The 19,402-nt window shown below is 35.7% G+C and overlaps 1 protein-coding gene across 3 annotated transcripts; it reads right to left on the minus strand.

Annotated features, from left to right (window-relative positions):
• Positions 1 to 237: 237 nt before the first annotated feature.
• Positions 238 to 12,454, minus strand: LOC105046827 (arogenate dehydratase/prephenate dehydratase 2, chloroplastic). 3 transcript variants are annotated; one of them, XM_073259483.1, is made up of 12 exons: positions 11,727 to 12,449; positions 5,902 to 5,966; positions 5,705 to 5,797; positions 5,420 to 5,620; positions 5,267 to 5,347; positions 5,076 to 5,173; positions 4,408 to 4,483; positions 4,237 to 4,326; positions 4,081 to 4,148; positions 3,829 to 3,910; positions 1,246 to 1,351; positions 238 to 798 (listed from the first exon to the last, which is right to left on the minus strand). In XM_073259483.1, the coding sequence occupies exons 1-11, from the start codon at positions 12,031 to 12,033 to the stop codon at positions 1,280 to 1,282; spliced, it is 1,233 nt and encodes a 410-aa protein (XP_073115584.1). In that variant the 5' UTR covers positions 12,034 to 12,449; the 3' UTR covers positions 238 to 798; positions 1,246 to 1,279. The 3 variants fall into 3 exon arrangements, with proteins under 3 accessions (XP_073115584.1, XP_073115586.1, XP_073115585.1); XM_073259485.1 differs by lacking the exon at positions 5,902 to 5,966 and having other exon boundaries at positions 5,705 to 5,787; positions 11,727 to 12,454; XM_073259484.1 differs by lacking the exon at positions 1,246 to 1,351 and having other exon boundaries at positions 11,727 to 12,446.
• Between the last annotated feature and the right edge of the window lie 6,948 nt (positions 12,455 to 19,402).

Raw genomic sequence — 19,402 nt, forward strand, 5'->3', positions numbered from 1 at the left:
TGTCAAACCCTACTGTAAACAGTAATTCTATTTCTATTATTCAGTTGCAGTATAACAGCACATTAGCCGCTAAGCTCATCATACATTTCATCTCTCTCAGCTCAAACATGTCAGTCTTCATACATGGATTCCGATAAACTAAGAATTTTTAGTTAAATATAAACCAGAGTAACCAAATTCATGCATTCTTAATGTGCTTCAACATAAGCAAGAACAGCACCTCAAAGAATTCCACAATTCCGGTTCAAGAACAATATATTAAGAAACTTGTGCCAGGAAACATTTACAAGTCTCCCTTTAGGTTTCACATAATCCCTACAGTAAGGTAAATGAATGCAAAGAAAAGGAGAGTAAATTTAAGAAGTATCAGCAGTCCTGGAAGCAAATTTAAGCCTATTATTGGCCAATCAGCTGCTTAGACTTCTCAAGGGGATTGCTGCATTCCAAAATTTCAAAAGCAGCAAAGAGGTACAATAAGTTTCAGAAATATTTTGATCACATAACAATATTGATGAGGTTAGTAATAAGCTTCCAAAATCTTGAGACGAACTCAGAAAGGAAAGATGTTGCAGTCCGACTCCTCTGTGGAGTTCATTGCTGCTAGTAAAGGTCCCCTTACTCAACCTGATAGGTTAAGACCTAGCTGGAAAGAACTCGAGCATGAATCAACTTTGTCTGGGCCCTGACACAGCAATATAGACAGGGTTGTGTCTGCAAAGTAGTCTCTACAAAGCAAGACATTTACAGAGAGGTGTCCATTGGATAAGAGCCGAGAACTCGAAGGAATGTCGCAAACTCCTACACAAGCACAGTCATGTTTCAAGTGGTCATTGAAGAAACGACGACTTACCAAGCAAAACCATATTGGTAATACAAAGCTCGTGACTCCTAGGATGAAATATGTCAGAAAAATATAGGCAAATAAGCAAACAGATTCTCAAAACAAATTATTGTTTCATGGACATTCTGAATGGTTCATCAACTACATCATTAACTAAATATACTAACCTAAATGAAAATCTTCTTCATGATTGTTATGCACACAATCACTGCAAATAAGAAAAGCTAATAGAGAATGCTATAAAAACAAGAAGGATGTGCATAGGAATTGATTAGATACAGATTTGATGCCATTATACCTACATACATATTTCCCATAGTAAATTTGCATCATTTTTCATCATAAGAAGCAAGAATTTCATTATTTTGAGATTGAAACATATTGTAAACTCATTAGTTGGATACCAGACTTTAAGAGGAATGCAGCTTTTAGTCCAACTCAAACTAGAGCAGAAATGCACATGCAAACTCCAAGCATGACACCAAACCAAAATGTGCTTGTATAGAACCACTGCAAAAACTCTTCGTCAGATACAATCTATGCACATACATACATAAAAAGATGCATATGGACAGCACATACCTTTCTTTTATTTTATTTTTAGATAGTATGGAAACATCATTTAATAAATTCTGAACCACAACAATGAAAACAGGGAGAAACATTGCTGAAATCAACAAAATTTTCTCTTTTGGCATCAAAACACTTAGCACCATGCTCTTTAATAGAAAGACAATTTACTTCGAGGTGCTTCCTTTGAACTATTCGCTGAGTGCTATTAGTTGTTATTATCATGTAGATGATATACACAGAATCACAGTCTAGAAATCTATGATGTCTTTCTCAAATATAAGAACTTCACGTACTCCTTGTGCCCTAGATTTGTACTATACTGTAGTTGGCAATAGAGGATTGTTATCACTCCTCTAGGTTGCATGGAAACTCCAATGAAGTGTTACACCCCCAAAGAAAATTGCCATGGCAAAGTCAAGTAATCAACACTTTGTATGGGTCAACATTCTTAGATGCCAATAATTGTGAAGCACCTCCTCCTTCCTAAAGAACAGTTTAGTTAAAGGCAGTTTTTCTTACAGAGCAGTCTTTCCAGAATGGATGAAAATAAAGGGAGAAGCAATAGTTGTTTAAGGTCGACCAAAGATATAAAATATGGATTTGAGTAAAGATATATGTTGTAAATATATTCCTATATTTTGGAAAAAGAAACTATCAACATCCTAAGCACCCACAGTTACAAATGGGTCTGTGTGTGTGTGTTTGTATGTTGTCTGATATTTGACAAATAGCCAACATCAAGGTCAGTCCATAATATTATGATATGAAACAGAGATGTCAGAGGGTCTTTAACAGAGAGCTCTAGCTTGAGGCTTCTGGGTGGTCAGAGGGCCTCCGGTCGGTAACAACTAAAAGACTTCTTTTTGATGCCTTTTACAGTGTCTGACTCAAGGGTGAACACTTTTGAAGGGTCTAATGGGCTCTCTTATTGTTTAGAGTCCCACCCATCCCACCAGCGGCCCCCCCCCCCCCCCCCTCTTCTAGATATCATGGACACACTCTTAGCATCAGGCGTAGTGGTTATAGCCTTCTAGGAAATGGACCAGTGAGTTACAAACTTGCCATCATGTTGAGTCCCCGATTGTGGGAGGAAAATGGATAGTCCCTTGAAGCAGCAGGTGTGGGCTGCTCTATTATCTAGTTCACATGATGAGGAAGCAGCATTGTCCTCTTCTAGTGGGCAGCAGGTACTTCGTTACTCTTTAGAAATCTCATAAGTGGATTTTTAGCATCCTGCCTTTAATCGTAGACTTTGCACTTGAGTTGGTGTTGCAGCAATTTATGCTTGAAGCCTAAAATGCAAGTGTCAAACGATTGTTCGAAGCGAAGGGGATTTTGATATTCATCCATTTTGTCAGATACACTTGTTGGACTATTTGAAGGGACTTAGAAGCTTTAGCAGGGATCTTCGTATTAGTAATGGGGTAAACCAGATGGCATGTGGACTACTTTGAGGCCTATATCTCACCAGCTACTTGGCCTATAGAGACTGAGGTGGTGGGAATATGGTCCGCTGTTGGGCTGACTTACCAGAACTTGGCCATTGATTACTTTAGCGGACTAACCTAAGTTGTAACACCCCGCCATTTTGAATCAAAATCACCCTATCTTGTTTGTTTAGACATGTCAAGAATGCTTGCTTTAAGTTCAATCACTTACGTAGATGATCCATATCTCAAACTACCTAAAATTCTAAGAAGCAAAAACAGGGGCAAAATCAGGATTTTCTACTTCACGGGGGCACTAGCAAATTTCTTCATGGAAACCTAGCACTATAGGGGTGAGGATTGAATATAAGATTACAAACCATATTTCATGATCCAAACTAGCATTTGGCATTTCAATGCACATGACTTATGTGCCATGTATAGGAGAGGAGTATCTGATGGATAGTCTCGGTCACATAATTATTTGTCATTTATTTAATTATGCGAACATTCATGCACATGATTCCCAGCATAATTGTTAACCTATCACATTTGATGCACATGAAGCACGTAGTACTATACTTCAGGATGAATGGTCTGCATATGATACACATAATGGTGGGCTCATATTGTGATGCAACTTGATACTCTTTCTACTAAGGGAGGAAATTGCTCAAAGGAAATGAAAAGAGAATGACTTTGGTGTACTGCTTATGATTCCTAGATAAATTTACTAAATACAACCTAATGGGGCTATAGTAAGGAATGCATGTTCCATTGTTGCAAGCATCTATTCTTTTAATCTGCCAATCCTTATATAAATAAACAAACTACCTCATAAACATGAATTAAGAAATTGGGCATTTTTGGTATGCTATTAGAACTTTATCAAGAAAAAAGCGTTTCTGTATACTTAAACATTCCATGTAATATATACGTCAAACAACATAATAAAATATAAATGGTCATAGAGAATAGACTTCTGACCTGTAGGTGAGCCAAGGCATTTTGTGCACGAGGTTCAGCCATGGATGCTTCAAAATCAATGTAGAATAGATAATCAAAGTACCTAAGAATAAAAATTCTCACTTAAGTTGCATGGCGAAACATTACTACAAAGGAATAGCTACAGTAGTTCTTATAACAGATTTTTCTTTTAGCAGCAAAAGATCACATGTAAATAGTGTAGCCGAAAGTGCTCTAGAATTACAAGCAGCTCCATAGAATAGCAACACTCACTTGGCAGTGCCATAGTTTGAGTCATCAACAACCCTCAAAGGACGCTTTCTTTGTGGCCTGCTTTCAATCTGCAGTTGCACAACAAAAATTGTCATGACTTCAATTTAAAAACTTAATTATGCCAAAAATGATAACATCAATTTCTATGTCAGATACCTTTGTCAGATTTATATTCCTTAGAGCAAAGACTGCCAAGGCTTTAAATAATACTCCAGAACCTTCTTCAAGAGTGAAGACAATGCTTGTCTGTAAAGATCCATGAAAATTTTGTTTTCTCATTCCTTTCATAGCGTTGAACTTGAAAGAGAATATAATTCATATTAATACCTTAAAGAGCCTATCTGCTCTTGGAATTATAGGCTCCCTGGCCAAAATAAGGAAACGAGTAATGTTGTCGGGTGTATCCTGTTGTTACCAATACATCATATCAAAATAGACAATCATAACCAGAAACTGTAGCACCTATATAATATGGACTTACATGTTGGGCACCAGTGCGGGTATGTGACAGATTCTTTTGGTATCTAAAATTCCTTCTTGTGGAACTATAAGTGTCATGACAGTATCCATGTCGAATAATTGGGTGCACATAAAGAGTTCCAGGCAAAATAGGATAACAATGGAAACAACTGGCAGGGCTCATGAGGGAATACTTGGAAATGGAAGAAAAAAGTTGACCAATTAAAAAAAAAAAAACATTGCAGAACTAAAATTTGATAGTAGCTCTGATCTATGATAAAATGAATGAACTGCTATAGTTGACTCAAGCTTCAAAGAAGAGTTGAGCAAAAATATTTTAAGCGTCAATCTACAGTACATGAATGCTAGACGGTCCAAGATATTTTCATGTTTGAATCGAACATTTGTTGAATTTAAATACAAGCTAAATCATTAGAAAAAATGTCTATCATAATAAATATGGAGTCAATTCATTAAAGAGAACTAAGAATATATGAGCATGCAAGTAAAATGATAGTTCTAAAAAAAGGTTCATTTCCTGAATCCTTTCTTCAACTATCTTGAGCCCATATATTTCTGCAGCTCGAGCGCTAGCAACTGCTCCAGCATCCTTTAGATCATTTGAGGCTACAAGCTGAAAAAATGTAGGAGTTAAAGAAAGGGAATGTTTGTGGCTATATTGACTAAAATAAATGCATAAAAAATAAAATAAAATAATAAGAACAACCTGAGCAGCAAGAGCAGTATCATCAATGCTTTCTCGAATAACACCTAACTTGCTCAATGCAATCTCACACTGAGCAAGTGCCTGCAAGTGAAAAGGTATAGATTAAAATCTTAAAACTGAGGCATTTTGTTAATCAGGTTGGTACAAAATAACCTGTGGGTGGCTTAAAACACGTTTTATCTCCTCCTTTTTCACACCTGGAAGAGTCATAAGGCAATGGTTAACAGCCATTTGCACCTCACCCACAATATGCAACCTATGGCAGAGAAGCAAGTCATAGTTCCTATGGATGCTTCCACCTACAGAATTCTCAATTGGAAGAACTGCTTTATCAACTAGCCAAAGTTCAACAGCCTGCCAGTTACAAAATCAGCTTAAAATGGGTGCAGTTTGAAGACTGATGAATTTAAATGATCTGAAAATGATATTATATTGAACCTTGAATGCAACTTCAAACTGTTCACAGGGAACAGCTACACACCGAGGGTAAGCTTTGAGGGCAGCAGCCTCACTGAATGCACCTGGACAACCCTGAATTAAATCATAAATTAAAATAAGAATATGGTGCATGATTTTCTACATATGCTACCCATAAATAACAACACAGGATGAGATTGGGCAACGAAAAGTTATACCTGATATGCCACACGCACATTAGATCCATGGCTAGAAACAGTTAGATCAGTTAAAGATAATGGTTCTGCAATTTTAAGACAATAATTGTTAATATGATCAAAGTTGCTGCAACTTGAAATAATCTTGAACTGAAGATCAAACAGAAAATATAAGAATTAATCTAAAACACCTAATATTCCAACTATTGACCAAGTATTTTGATAGAACTGCAACCAGACTAAGCTTCATATAAATTGAAAATTATGCAGTTTCGGCATCCACTTTGCTTAATGATACACACATGGACATATAAAACATTAAGAGCCTTTGGATAAATCCAGCTGGATACTTGGGACTGGAAACAAGATTTCTGGTATTATAAAATGTAAGGCCTGGTAGGTGAACCAGACCTCTCCAAATGCATTTCTGCAGGGTGAAAAAGAAAAAAGACCCGGTAAGGTCTTCTTTTCCTCCCTGTGGTATATGGGCCTCTTCCACACTGACCTTGCCCTCTCCCTCTCTCCCTTCTCGCCTGCACTCTCTCTCTCTCCGACTGAGGATACCAATCTCATGAATCATGTTGGACTGCATAGGATTATCCAAACAGATGGGTTATACAAATTGGAGATGAACACCATTGGTCTTAATCTACATCTCTGGAAATGTCTAGAAACAAAAAAAGATCTTATATTTTTTTAGCTGTCTCCTATCCATGCATCAAGTTAGCGCAAAAATTGACGGAATTAATTGTTTTACCATGCAAAAATACATGATAGTGCATAAGGATCGAACATTCACACCATGGATCATGTTGTACACAGTACACATCTAAAACATGTATAGGTTGCATCCAATAAGTTTTGAGCAAGCAAAGAAGGAAAGAAAAAATTATAGGAACCAAAATGTCAAATAAATTGATAAGTCATTTCCAAATAGGAGAACAACAAGATCGATCATTATTAAATGAGTTTAAATATGAACGAATGTATTGGCTACCTTTAAAGAATTCAAAAGGTGCCTCTTTAATGTCAATATCTCAAGGTCTAGACTAACTAATGATTCCAGATTACCTATTTACATGCATAGTTGAACATAAATGTCCTAAAGTATTATATGAGGTCAATGTGTTTGACGTGTATAGGTCTATGCATGTATTATTAAGATTCCCAACAAAGGGCTAAGTGTCAATATTATCGAGTTCATTGCCCCAAATGTAATATTTACATATGCATGATATGATTATATATCTGTTGGAAACCTCCAACAGATCACTAAAATGGATTACATGAAATATGTTATTACTGTAAAAATTGAACAAAAAAGAGAAAACAACAGAATATACTTAATGTTATCTTCTGCTAAATTATTCAAGATAATAGCCAATAAGTTGCCGTCATATACCTCATCAACCCTATATGCCTGTTAAACAGGATGCCGAAAATACTTGTATAGCAAAACACACCTAAACCAACTCAATAAACTAGCATCAATTAATTTACATGGCAAACACTACTTAGTCAGTATCATAAACTATATAATTTTTTATGGAAATGCACTAAAAGAAACAAATACTTGCCAACATTGCCTTCAAGTGACAAAACAAACCAGTGCAGATTATTCTACAAGACGCCTGCATGGCAGTCTCAAGGTCCAGTCTTGAGATGCCCTAATCATGATGCTGGATAGCCTAAAATTTCCAGATCTAATCAATCCATAAACCACATGCGGTTGTGATTGATTTAATCATAAAGCATCCCTAATTTTTGGTGATTTGTAATTCAAGTAAACCCTTTTAAATTATTCATTCAGCAAACAATTTGCCAATCTTCTATATAACTCTTGGAATTAAGTTGCCTTTCCCATCCAAATTCAGTCTGTGGAGGACAACCTAACATCACAAGCAATCGGCACAAAGATTTTAGATCTATAACCAGATATCACTTAGATGCCAACACTCCAATAATTGGTAGAGCCATACAAAATTCCTTGCAACCGCAAATTTTGGCAAGAGAGTGACCTTCATGAAACATAAAATGGTGGGAGGCCGGCAAGGAAACCTAACTGGAATAAGTAAAAAATATTTGATTTATTCAGACAAGTTCTTACTTGCATTAGAATGAGATGCTCTTGTTTGTTCAACCCCACCTTCCAATTGGTTTAGGAACAAAAAGTCTCTTTCTTATAGCCTGGCTATATTGTTCAAATTCTCCATGTTAATGTAAAATTATCTCTTTTCAAGGACTAATCTCAATGAATTTCAAAGACAGCATTGCTTCCTAGTTCTAAATGTCCCATTTTTTTGTGTAATACTTGGTAAAGCCTAATTGATATCTAGAAAATGGCAGGTTTCTAATTCCCAAATGTGAATACCAAAAACAAAGGTATGTCTAGAAGCATCATGTAATATGCATTAAATAAACTTTCTACCATGCCAATAGTTTATCTGAATTTCTTTAACAGGTTACGTGGCAATAATTCCTTGAAACCACAATCATTAAGGAAAACTGCTTTAGTTCGAGCATTTCCTTGGATTAAACATACTAAATATATTTTTCTTTTTTGAAAACATATCTAAGTAATAAGGTGAGAGCCCTAGAGTCCGGCACAAGATCCATGGAACCGGTATCGAACTCCATTCGGCTGGCATGAGTCGGTATGGATCCGTATCGGACCAGTATGAACCAATACAGAAGTGAAGAAAGGAATCAGGGAAGAGGAAAAGAGAAAAAGAGAGGAGGGAGAGGGAGGGAGAGGGAGAGGGGGAGGGGGAGGAGGGAGGAAAAGGGTGGTCGGAGGAGGCATTGGCCACAAGCGGGCTGCAGGTATGTTCGGAGGGCTACCAAGGCCTCCACTTCCTCTGCAAAATCACGGCAAAGAGAAAGATAGAGAGACAAGGGACAAAAAGAAAAGAAAGAAGGAGAAGCCAGTGGAGAGGCCACCAGAGGGACTTCGATTGGCCGTCGTGGCTGTCGGACAGCGAAATCGTAGCCCGCGGCTCCGTGGGCATGAAATAGAGGCGATCACCCCTTTTTCATGAGATTTTTTAAAAAAATCCTGATCACAATGAAACCGACAATTGATTTGCCAGCTTGACTATTTATCATCGTTTAAAAAAAAATATGATGAACAAGAGTGGTGGCCTATGATCTGTGGTCGTGGCTCCACCTATGCATTTTCTACCATCCAATGACCATGGTGGCCATCGGCACCTTCTGGTAGCCTCTTCACCAACTACTCCCCCTCTCTCTCTTTCTTGATTAAACGCTCTATTGGGTGACACGGAGTCGTGGAGACCTTCGAGGCCCTCTAGCGGCCTCGATGGGCTACTGCCAGCCCTCCGATGGCATTGTCCCCTCTTTTCCTCTCCTTCTCTCTCTTTTTCTCTCTTTCCCTCTTTTTTCCTTTCTTTCATCCGGCATTCCGATTGGGAAGGCTGAACCATCCCGGTTTGCGGCCGGTCGGCTTGGAACGCTCTGAACCACTTGGTTTGGAAAGGTTCAGTGAACCATGGTCCAACATGTTGTGGCTGGACATTTTGGACTCTACGGCCTTCTGAGTGAAGCTTTTACCATATTTCACTGATATAAGAAATCCTGCAGTAACATGAAAGGACCAGTGAACATGGAGGGCATATCTTTATAGGATTCAGCTTCATGTCACCTCCTAAAAAGATTCTAGTGAGCATTCAATGTGCCAAATGCTAGCTGAAAATATAAGATACAAAATTTTGTAACTTTAGAAGCACACTTAAGATGTACAGAAACAAGCAATTTGAACATTAAAGTATTTGGGAGAGGGAAATGATAACTTTGTAGCAGAAAGGAGAGCAGATATTCAAGCTCTGAATGACAATGGAAGACAAGAAAACTGATATGTGTTCATAAATGTCATGAGTGTCGTATGTGTTTAATTTAGAGTTGTAGCATTTGCACATGGAGATCATGTTTATAATGGTCACTGTTTAGCTGCATTGCAGAATATGGGTCAGTGTTGCAGAAATATCATACCAAAACTTTGGCAGGTAAGTTCACAAGGGTGCAAAAACATAAATAAAAGAGGTAATGATAAAACTATAAACAGCTTTTTCTTAAAGCAGTCATTTGAGGGGAAGATCAACAGGAAGTCAATGAAGCTTTTAGGGATGGATTTCAAAAAAGTAACGAGTAAGAGGGATTAGGAGATTTACAACTATCAATAATTTTCAAGTGAAAAAATAATGTGGTTTGTCAGAAGTTTTAAGGTTAAAGAAAAGATATGGTCCAACATTTGGAAAGCACTTCAAATCTAAATCAGAACTCAAAAGAATTCAAAATGGGAGATGGTGATTTTTCAGTAAAACTACATGTACCATCATTGATATGCACTTCTTTTAACAACTTGCTAATCTACAGACCCAAGACAAGTATATTTGAAAAGGGACTTGAATCATATGCAAGGACAACTGAGTTCTACTTTGTTGAAGAAAAATTGGTGAAGCAGCTACGATCACCTAACCTTAGGCCCATGTATTTAAAACCTTAAATGAAATAGTAAGGAAGTCATGATGGTAGAACCTGGTGGATTGTATGATTGAGATAAAAGTTCTAGTTGCACAATAAGACAGTCATTTTGAAAGAAGTAGGTGTCCCAATTATTAAAACATAAAGGAAACTAAGCTTTGGCTAGTATGATAAAAGACAAAACTATAGATGCATCCAATTTCATGTACACAAACTAGCGTGAAGTGTCTCCTTCCTTTCTTTTCCATGTCATTATATCTGATATTATAAGAAACCCTTTCATCACAAAAGAAAGATATTACAAGAAACCCTTTAGCACATTTACAACCCAGAGTCCTAGTGTCTAGCATGGATATCCTTGCATCAAGAACCATGGCCATTTTAGTTGAGCCAAGATCTGAAAATTTTTCTGCTTAGATATTTCTAGTTGTTACTATGGTGCCCACAAACATCAAGCTGCCCCACATGAAATACATCATACCTACAAGATGAGTAAAATATCAACAGCAATTATGTTCTTTAATATTTTATATCGCCGAATTCATATTCACTGCTACACTTAATGAAGAACTTTTTTTATTTTTTCAATATGACAAAATTGAGACTTTATATGAAGTTGCAATTATGAGTACCCGTGCAGATGTGTATTTAGTCCCATATCGATTATTTGTTGGAAAGATTTTGGGTATTTATACAAGATCAAAGAATTCAGATAATACCTTTTGACTAACCTTTTTGAATGAGGTCCCAGATTGTTATTACAAATGGTATCTGAGCCGACCTAGCCCATAGCTTATATGGACTAGGGGATACTTCAGCATTGGTTCATTGAGGCTAACCAATGGACCGATTGTGGTGTTTATAATTAGATGCATAGATTTGGACCCATAGCCTGATGAGGATACCAGAATTTAAATGGGAGGAGTATATAAGGATCCGTGTAGGCATATATTTAGTCCCACATCGGTTATTTGCTAGAACTTAAATAATACATTCCAATTAGCCTTTTTAGATGAGGTTCTGGGCTATCACAGCAACTTTTCCTCATTTATGAGGATTCGTTGAATTTCACAAAAAAAATAAAAGTCTAAAAAGCTTTTCCCTAATAGATCGTAACTTGGCTTCTCAAAGAACATGCAAAAAATTATTATTTTATGCACACAGAACCGCATTTTGCAGTAAATAACAAGAATTCAAATTGATACTTGGTTTAAACATCAAAGCAAAATTCACAGTCAGAAATAAATAAGGAAAAAACTTCAGTTTAGTCATCAACACCAAGAATCGATCACGAGAAATAGAATAAGGGAAAAAAAGAAATTGTAAATGCTAAACCAATAACCCACTTGGCAATAATCCACTTGGGAGATCTCTGTTCAACTTGCCGAGCTGCTTGTCTGCACCCCCATTGCCCGCTTCTCCATCCACCTCCGACGAGGGCGGCACCGACGAGAAGTTCTCATCTTTCATAGGCTTCACATCCTCCACAGGCTTCATGCACACACCTGCGCGCTCCAACCTCCCTCCGACCGTCGACACCTCCGACCTCCAATTCGGACCCGCCGCACCGGCAATGGCCCTCCTACCCCCAATATCGCTCCGCCCTGTCTCGCAGAACCCCGCAACCCACGTCCCAACCGCCTTCACAGCCATCGCTCGCCCTCCCCTGCTCCCAATCTATGGTCAATCAGACCCGCCAAGATTTCATCGTACAAACAAAAAATCAGAACGATAAAGGAAAACAGAGAGCTCTCCAAGGATTTTGGGTTGGGATTTGAGGGGAATATTGTTGAACGAGTGGTGGGCGGAGGTAGGTGAGCGGATCGTCGGCAACACCTAGTTTTCAGCGGAAGAACTGGGCGTTAAAAGGAGATAAAAAGCGGTGGCTTTTGGTTTTGGACTATTGCGTGGACTGTGGAGCTGATACTATTTATAGCGTGGTATCATACCGTATTTGGCTGGCACTTTGCAAAGATTTTTTTTTTTTTTGTTCGGATGGAAGCGGGCACGCCGTTTTCTCCAGGTACTTTCCCCGGGATCCCTTCCACTCCATGCTTGACTATTTTGGTTCGTTTGCTGCCACGGAACTAGCAATATATGTATATCCACCTTACCCCGCGCCAACCACTCCCCGCCCACCCCCCACCCCCCCCAAAAAAATAAAAAAAAATTAAAAAAAAAAAAAAAAAGAAAAGAAAAGAAAAGAAAAGAAAGAGGAAAGAAGAAGAAGAAGTAGAAGAAGCATATCCATATATATAAATTAATGGCCTGTTTAATACAGCATTTATTTTCCATTTGTATTTTTATTTTAAAATTCTAAAAAAATCAGTTGCATTGAACAAGCATGATGAATGATGATATTATTTATTTTAAATAATTGATAAAATTCTTTGAATTTTTGGTAGCAAAACTTTATTTTTTTAAAAAATAAAAATAAGGATTGATAGATGTGCAAATGCTCTTTTCAGCACCAATCTGCATATGGTATTTCAGTTATACAAAAAAAAAATAAAACAACAACAATACCAAACAGGTCTAAGATTCTCGCAATAGTTGCTTGTATAGTTTAATATTTTTACTAAAAGTTATTACAGCTATTTGGTATTTTATTTAAAGTCTCAAAGTTGAAATGGAGAAAGGAGTCTGTTAAAAAATAACAAGAATTTTCCAGATCTGTTTCAAGGTGATGTGATGTTGAGGACATTGTTCATCACTTATATTGAGTTGTTGAGGACATTGTTCATCACTTATACTGAGTATGTTGCGCCACCGTATCATTACTTTAAAAAGCATAGAAGATGATTTTTTGAATGAATTCTTCATTTATCTTTATCAGATAGGTGTTGACAGCTGAAGCCGGATAGCAACATCGGGACTGACTCCGGATTGTGACTTTGAACTAGTCTTGATTCTAGAAGTGCCCGTGTGCTAGGAATCTTACTGCCCGATGGAGATTTGGTGAGGTGGTGGCTTTTTTTTTGCCCACGTTCGACAGTCTTTGTCACCGTCTCCGTTCTTAGCCAGCTTGATTACCTCGCCTACACGGCCTAAATAAATTTTAGCGCGTGGAATTCAAGACTCCGCACCAAAGTCACGAGGTCAATTTCAAAGTCCTATTGATGATCTTTTCAAACTACTTGGAGTCATTGCTGACAGATGATGTGCAGTTTATCTTCTATTAAGATATCAAATATTTACAGAAAAGCTAAAGGTGCTGTTGATTGGATGATGAACTATATTGGCAATCATACTGAAACTACGTTGTGACATCCTTTAACAAATTCTCCAACCCAATTTTGAATATTTTATTTTTTGGATTCCCATAAATATATATTTATTCTTGTATTTATGATAATATGATCCAATTAGACCAGCTACATGAATTTTAAAATGCCCGAAAAAAAAAAATACTGAGAGAGAGTCATCTTCTTCAATTGAATTGGAGAAGGGCCGGAGTCCTAGGACAAAGAGGATATTAGGGCTTTCTATAAATAGGCCCCACATCCTCCTATGGCCCTCCATCAATGAACATTGAGCTTCTTTCTCTCTTTTTTCTCCCATTGAAGTTGCAGCATACTATCATTGTATCCATCGAAAATTGAGATCGAAGATGCCACCGAAGCCAAAGTAAAAGTCCCTGTCTTTCTCTTCTCTCTTCTTCTCATGACCTTAAGCACCACTGACAGCCACTAGTTTCATTGAAAATCCATCGAAAAATAAAAACTCTATTTATCCCCTATTTTTTTGAGTTTTTATTCGCTTTGTTTGGTTGTCAGTGTTGTCGTCCCCTGAAGCTGGGCTCTAAGTTGAGTACCTCGGCCTCCCCACCACACTTTATGGTAAAATCATGGCTGCTAGTGGATGGCCATTGAAGAAAATATATCCAAGAACGGCTCAAATCCCTTATTTTTCATGCTTTTTCCTATGATTTTTCTTGATCGACAGCTACTGTCGCCAGCTGTCCACCGCTGCCTACTATCGGCCACCTATTGTCGCCACTTATTGGCGGTCAACAACTAGCCACCACCCCCTTTGCTCCCCTATTTGGCCAAGAAAAGAAGAAGAAGAGAAGAAAATAAAAAGAAGAGAGAGAGAGGGGTTCTCTCTAAGATTTTTCTCTCTATTCTCTCTTTCTCTATCTATTTGATCTATGGATCCTAGTATGACTTGAGATGATTTTTCAAAGAGACTCAGAATCACTTCGATATTCATGTAGTATGTCGAATCCTAGCCCAACCTTTGCCAGTTCTTCATAAAATCTAGTCACTATTAACCCCTATTAAGTCATCTTGGTATGACCTTGATGATCTCGATTATAATTTTTTCTTTTGAGGGATACAAAAATTTTTTCTCTATTTTTTCTCTAAAAGGACTTATGAATCCTGGTATCGAGTTCCGTCTCCTTGTCTTGTGGATTTATATTGACCCTCGGCTGGGAGGCTCTGAACTATTCTGATGCTTAGGTAGTCTATTAGACTGACCACCTAATCTACAATCTTCTTTCTTTATAATTGAATTTATTGCATAAAAATTAATTATATTTTTAATATATTAAATAGATTCGATAAAGTTGTCTAGCAAAGTTGGAAATGTTAGGACAGAAGAGGTAAGTAATCCTACACTTCTAACTTATTTTTGAATTATTGATTATTTATCATAAAAAAATTTATTATCTATTTCATAAAATAAGGATCGAGCATATATATTATGAAACTTATGATTAATCATAAAATAATAATTTTATAAATAGTTTAATATGAATGAATTTATGAAATATGAATTTTATTTTTATGAAATTTATGTTTGTCATGAAAAGAATGATTTCATGATTGTTTTACTATTAAAAATTATTATGGCTCATAAACTCTATAAAATTATCTAGTATCTTATTTACGTATGATTTAATAAAAAATATAATTTGATAAAATATGGTTTGAGAATGCTTATTTAAGAAATATAGTAAAAGGCTCTCAAATAGTTACGTATGACCCCTAAAAGTGGAAAAGATCGACATTCGGAGCTAGCATCTATACAATCCTATCAGCGGATAATAATAGTTGGCATATAATCCTTCCAATGGATAATAATTGTTGACATATGATCCTACTAATGGATAATAATAGTTGGTATATGACCCTACCAGTAGGTAATAATAGTTGGCACACGATTATGCTAATGGATAATAGTAGTTGATATTTGTCGATGATGATCTTGTCATAAATATAATAGTGATCTTAACATTTAATCCAAAAAAATAATTAAGAATTATAATATAGCAAAATAACAGATGATTTATGACCTTATCTATAAAATTAATATGATTTATAAATTTATTTATGCTATGCATTGGAAACTATATTTATGTAAATTGCATGATTTATGTATATACAAGAGCATCATTGATTTATGATATATTATTATTATGAAAGTTTTATATTCTAATAATAATTATCTTTTTTAAATAATTTATTAGTGCATGTATAAACTTATACTTGATCCGATAAGGTAGTATAACATTTACCTACTGAGCTGGTGTAGCTCATACTTCTTTATTTATCTTTTTTTATAGAAAAATAAGGTTAAGAATTATGGATGAACTAGGCTTGGGGGTCTACGCTTGCAAGCTTAGAAATTATATGATGATTATGGATTTATAGTCAATTATTTTTATGAATTTTGAGACATGAATTTTGGTATTTGATATTGGATTTAGATGCTCTAGACCAATCTTGATTTATTTCTTAATGAATTATCCAAGTGAATCTTTTATTATATTTTATTTATAATAAATTTTAGCTGATTATGATTCATAGGCTTTGTGGTATTGAACACAATATCCGTTGGTATCATGATCATGTTATATTCTAGATTTGGGACATAATATTTTATGGTATCAGAACAATAGGTTTGATCGTGGATACAAATTAGGCTAAAGTTTATGTTTTGTAGGATTAACAAAAATTGATCAAGAGTACTGAGTTCTAGTTAAACATAGGTTTAGATCATAGTTGCAAAGCAAAGTATGGTAAAAATGATTTGAAGGCAAAGTATCATTACTTATTTGAAAATAAAGATACGTTAAGTTTCGAGATGAAACTCTTTTAAGAGAGGTAGAATAAGATAACCTAGTCTAATTAGACCAGCTGTATGAATTTTAAAGTGGCCAAAAAAATGAAAAAAAAATAGAAGAAGACTCCCTTCTTTGATTGAACTCGAAATAGCTAGATTTCTAGGGCAAAAAGAACCCTAGGGCTCTCTATAAATAGCCCTCACATCCTCCTATGGCCCTCCACTAGTGAACATCAAGCTTCCTTCTCTCACTTTTGTCCCATTGAAGTCGCGGCATATTATTATTGTGTTCATCAAAAATTGGAGCCAGAAATGCCATCGGAGCTAAGGTAAAAGCCCATGCCTTCTTTCTCTCTTGCTTTCCTTTCTTTCCATGACTTTAAGCACCACCGATGGCCGTCGATTTCATCAAAAATCCATCAAAAAAAATAAAAACTTTATTTATCCCCTACTTTTCCAAGCTTTTATTCACTTTGTCCGATCATCGGCATCGCCATCCCTTGAAGCTAGGACCTAGGCTAAGTACCTTGACCTTCCTACGACCCTTTACAGTAAGATCATGATCGTCGGTGAATGGCCATTGAAGAAAATCTAAGAATGGCTCCCCTATTTTTCATACTTTTTCTCATGATTTTTCTTGATTGGTAGCTATTGCCATCGATCATCCACCACTGCCCACCGTTAGCCACCTATTGTCAGTCCTCTGACAACTAGCTGCCACCCCCTTTGCTCCCCTGTTTGGCCAAGAAGGGAAAAAGAAAAGAAAAGAAAAGAAGAAGAGAAGAGAAGAGAAGAAAAGAGAGAGAGAGAGAGGGGTTCTCTCTCTTTCTCTCTAGAATTTCTCTCTCTACTCTCTCTTTCTTTCTCTATCTAATCCATGGATTCTAATATGAACTTGAGATAATCTTTTCAAAGATACTCAAAATCGCTTCGATGTCCATGAAGTATGTTGGATCCTAGCTCGGTCCTTGCTAGGTATTCACAAATCTAATCACTGTTAACCCCTATTGAGTCACCCTGGCATGACCTCTGATGATCTCGATTTTCTCTTTTTAGGAAGATGAAGACACTCTCTCTACTTTGTCTCTAAAATGATCTTTGAACCCTAGTATTGAGCTCCATCTCCTTATCTTGTGGAATCACATTGACCCTCGGCTAGAAGGCCCTGAACTACCCCGGTGCCAAGGTAGCCTGTTGGGCTAATCGTCGAATTTACAATCTTCTTTCCTTGTGATTGAATTTATTAAATAGAAATAATTATATTTTTAATATATTAAATATGTTCGATAAAATTATTTAGATAGCGAAGTCTGAAGGGCTAGGGCAAAAGATGTAAGTAACCTCGATACTTCTTATTTATTTTTGAGTTATCGATTATTTTATCATAAAAAGATTTATTTTATATTTTCGTAAAATAAGGATCGAGCATGTGTATTGTGAAACTTATGATTTATCATAAAATAGTGATTTTATAAATATTTTAATATGAATAATTTATTTATACAATATAAATTTTATATTTATAAAATTTATGTTTGTCAAAAAAGAATGATTTCATGATTATTTTATTATTAAAAATGATTTATAGATTATGAACTCTATAAAATTATCTAGTATTTTATTTATGTATGGTTTAATAAAATATGACTCGATAAAATATGATTTAAGAATACTTATTTTAAGAAATATGGTAAAACGCTCTTAGATATATATGCATGACCCCTAAAAGTGGGAAAGATCGATATTTGGAGCTAGCATCCATATGATTCTGCCAACAGATAATAGTAGTTGGTCTATAACCCATCTAGTGGATAATAGTTGTTAGCACATGACCCTACTAATGGATAATAGTAGTTGGTATATGACATTGCCAGTGGATAATAGTAGTTGGTATACGACTATGCCAACGGATAATAGTAGTCAGTATTTGTTGATGACCATCCTATCATAGGTATAATAGTGATCTTCGCATTTAGTCCGAAAAAATTATTAAAAATTATAATATGATAAAATGATAGATAATTTATAATTTTATCTATAAAGTTAATGATAATTCGTGCGATGTTGTCGTTAGGACAGCATGATTATCAAATTAAATCTAACTTCTAAACAAATATAAAAAAATATATAAAAAATAGTGAGTTAGATCGAATCCATAGAGAAGACAGTACTTTGATTTGATAACTTTGATTTTTATAAAAAAAAAAAGATTTTAAAAATAAAATTATAAATAGAAGATAGAAATTAAATAGTACAGAAAAATAAATTTGGTATCAAGATCTACTATTTAGATCTTAGCTTCTACTTGTAATAAAAATAAAAAATTAAAATTTAAAGAGTATAAAAATAAATTAGTACTAAGATCTATTAACTAGATCTTAGCATCTACTTGCAATAAAAATAAAGAGTAAAATTTAAAAGTGCATAAAAATAAATTTTATATTAATTAAAATTAAAATTTAATTATAAATTTTTTTTAAAAAATAATAAAATAAAATAAAATAAAATTATAATAAAAATCTGAAGTTGATTGGTGCAGTCTCGTCGGGAAGATGGTTGATGACCTCTCTTTCTTCCTTCATACTCTGTGGAGCGAACTGACTTCTCTCCTTCTCTTTGGATCCCTACACCTCTCTTATTTTTTATTTTTTTATTATCTTTCTATCTCTTTTTTACTATTCTCAGACTCTCCTTTTATAGATAGATTTTTTTCTCAAATTTTGGTGGAAATCGGATTCCTAAATTATGTCAAAATCATGTCCAACCCACGTCCCTTGCTTCTGGCCGTCGGGTCTCGCATCAATGCTCCAGATCACATCAAAATACTCCCAAATCAATTCAGGATCAATGTCAGCCATTAGATCGGGCGATGATGCTTTTTGGACCATTGATCAGCACTTAAAAACTCTTATGTTTAAGTTCTGTCGATCGAAAATGACCACAGCCATCCGAT

Source organism: Elaeis guineensis, chromosome 6, assembly GCF_000442705.2.
Source record: "Elaeis guineensis isolate ETL-2024a chromosome 6, EG11, whole genome shotgun sequence".
In the NCBI taxonomy this organism is placed as follows: Eukaryota; Viridiplantae; Streptophyta; class Magnoliopsida; order Arecales; family Arecaceae; genus Elaeis; species Elaeis guineensis.

Excerpts from the sequence above, each read along its gene's own strand:
- LOC105046827 (XM_073259483.1), bottom strand. The coding sequence starts at position 12,033 with ATGGCTGTGAAGGCGGTTGGGACGTGGGTTGCGGGGTTCTGCGAGACA. Across the intron at positions 5,967-11,726 it reads CCCAAGTGGATTATTGCCAA|AACCATTATCTTTAACTGAT; the intron begins GTGGGTTATTGG and ends TTAAAATTGCAG. Across the intron at positions 5,348-5,419 it reads GTGTTTTAAGCCACCCACAG|GCACTTGCTCAGTGTGAGAT; the intron begins GTTATTTTGTAC and ends TTTCACTTGCAG.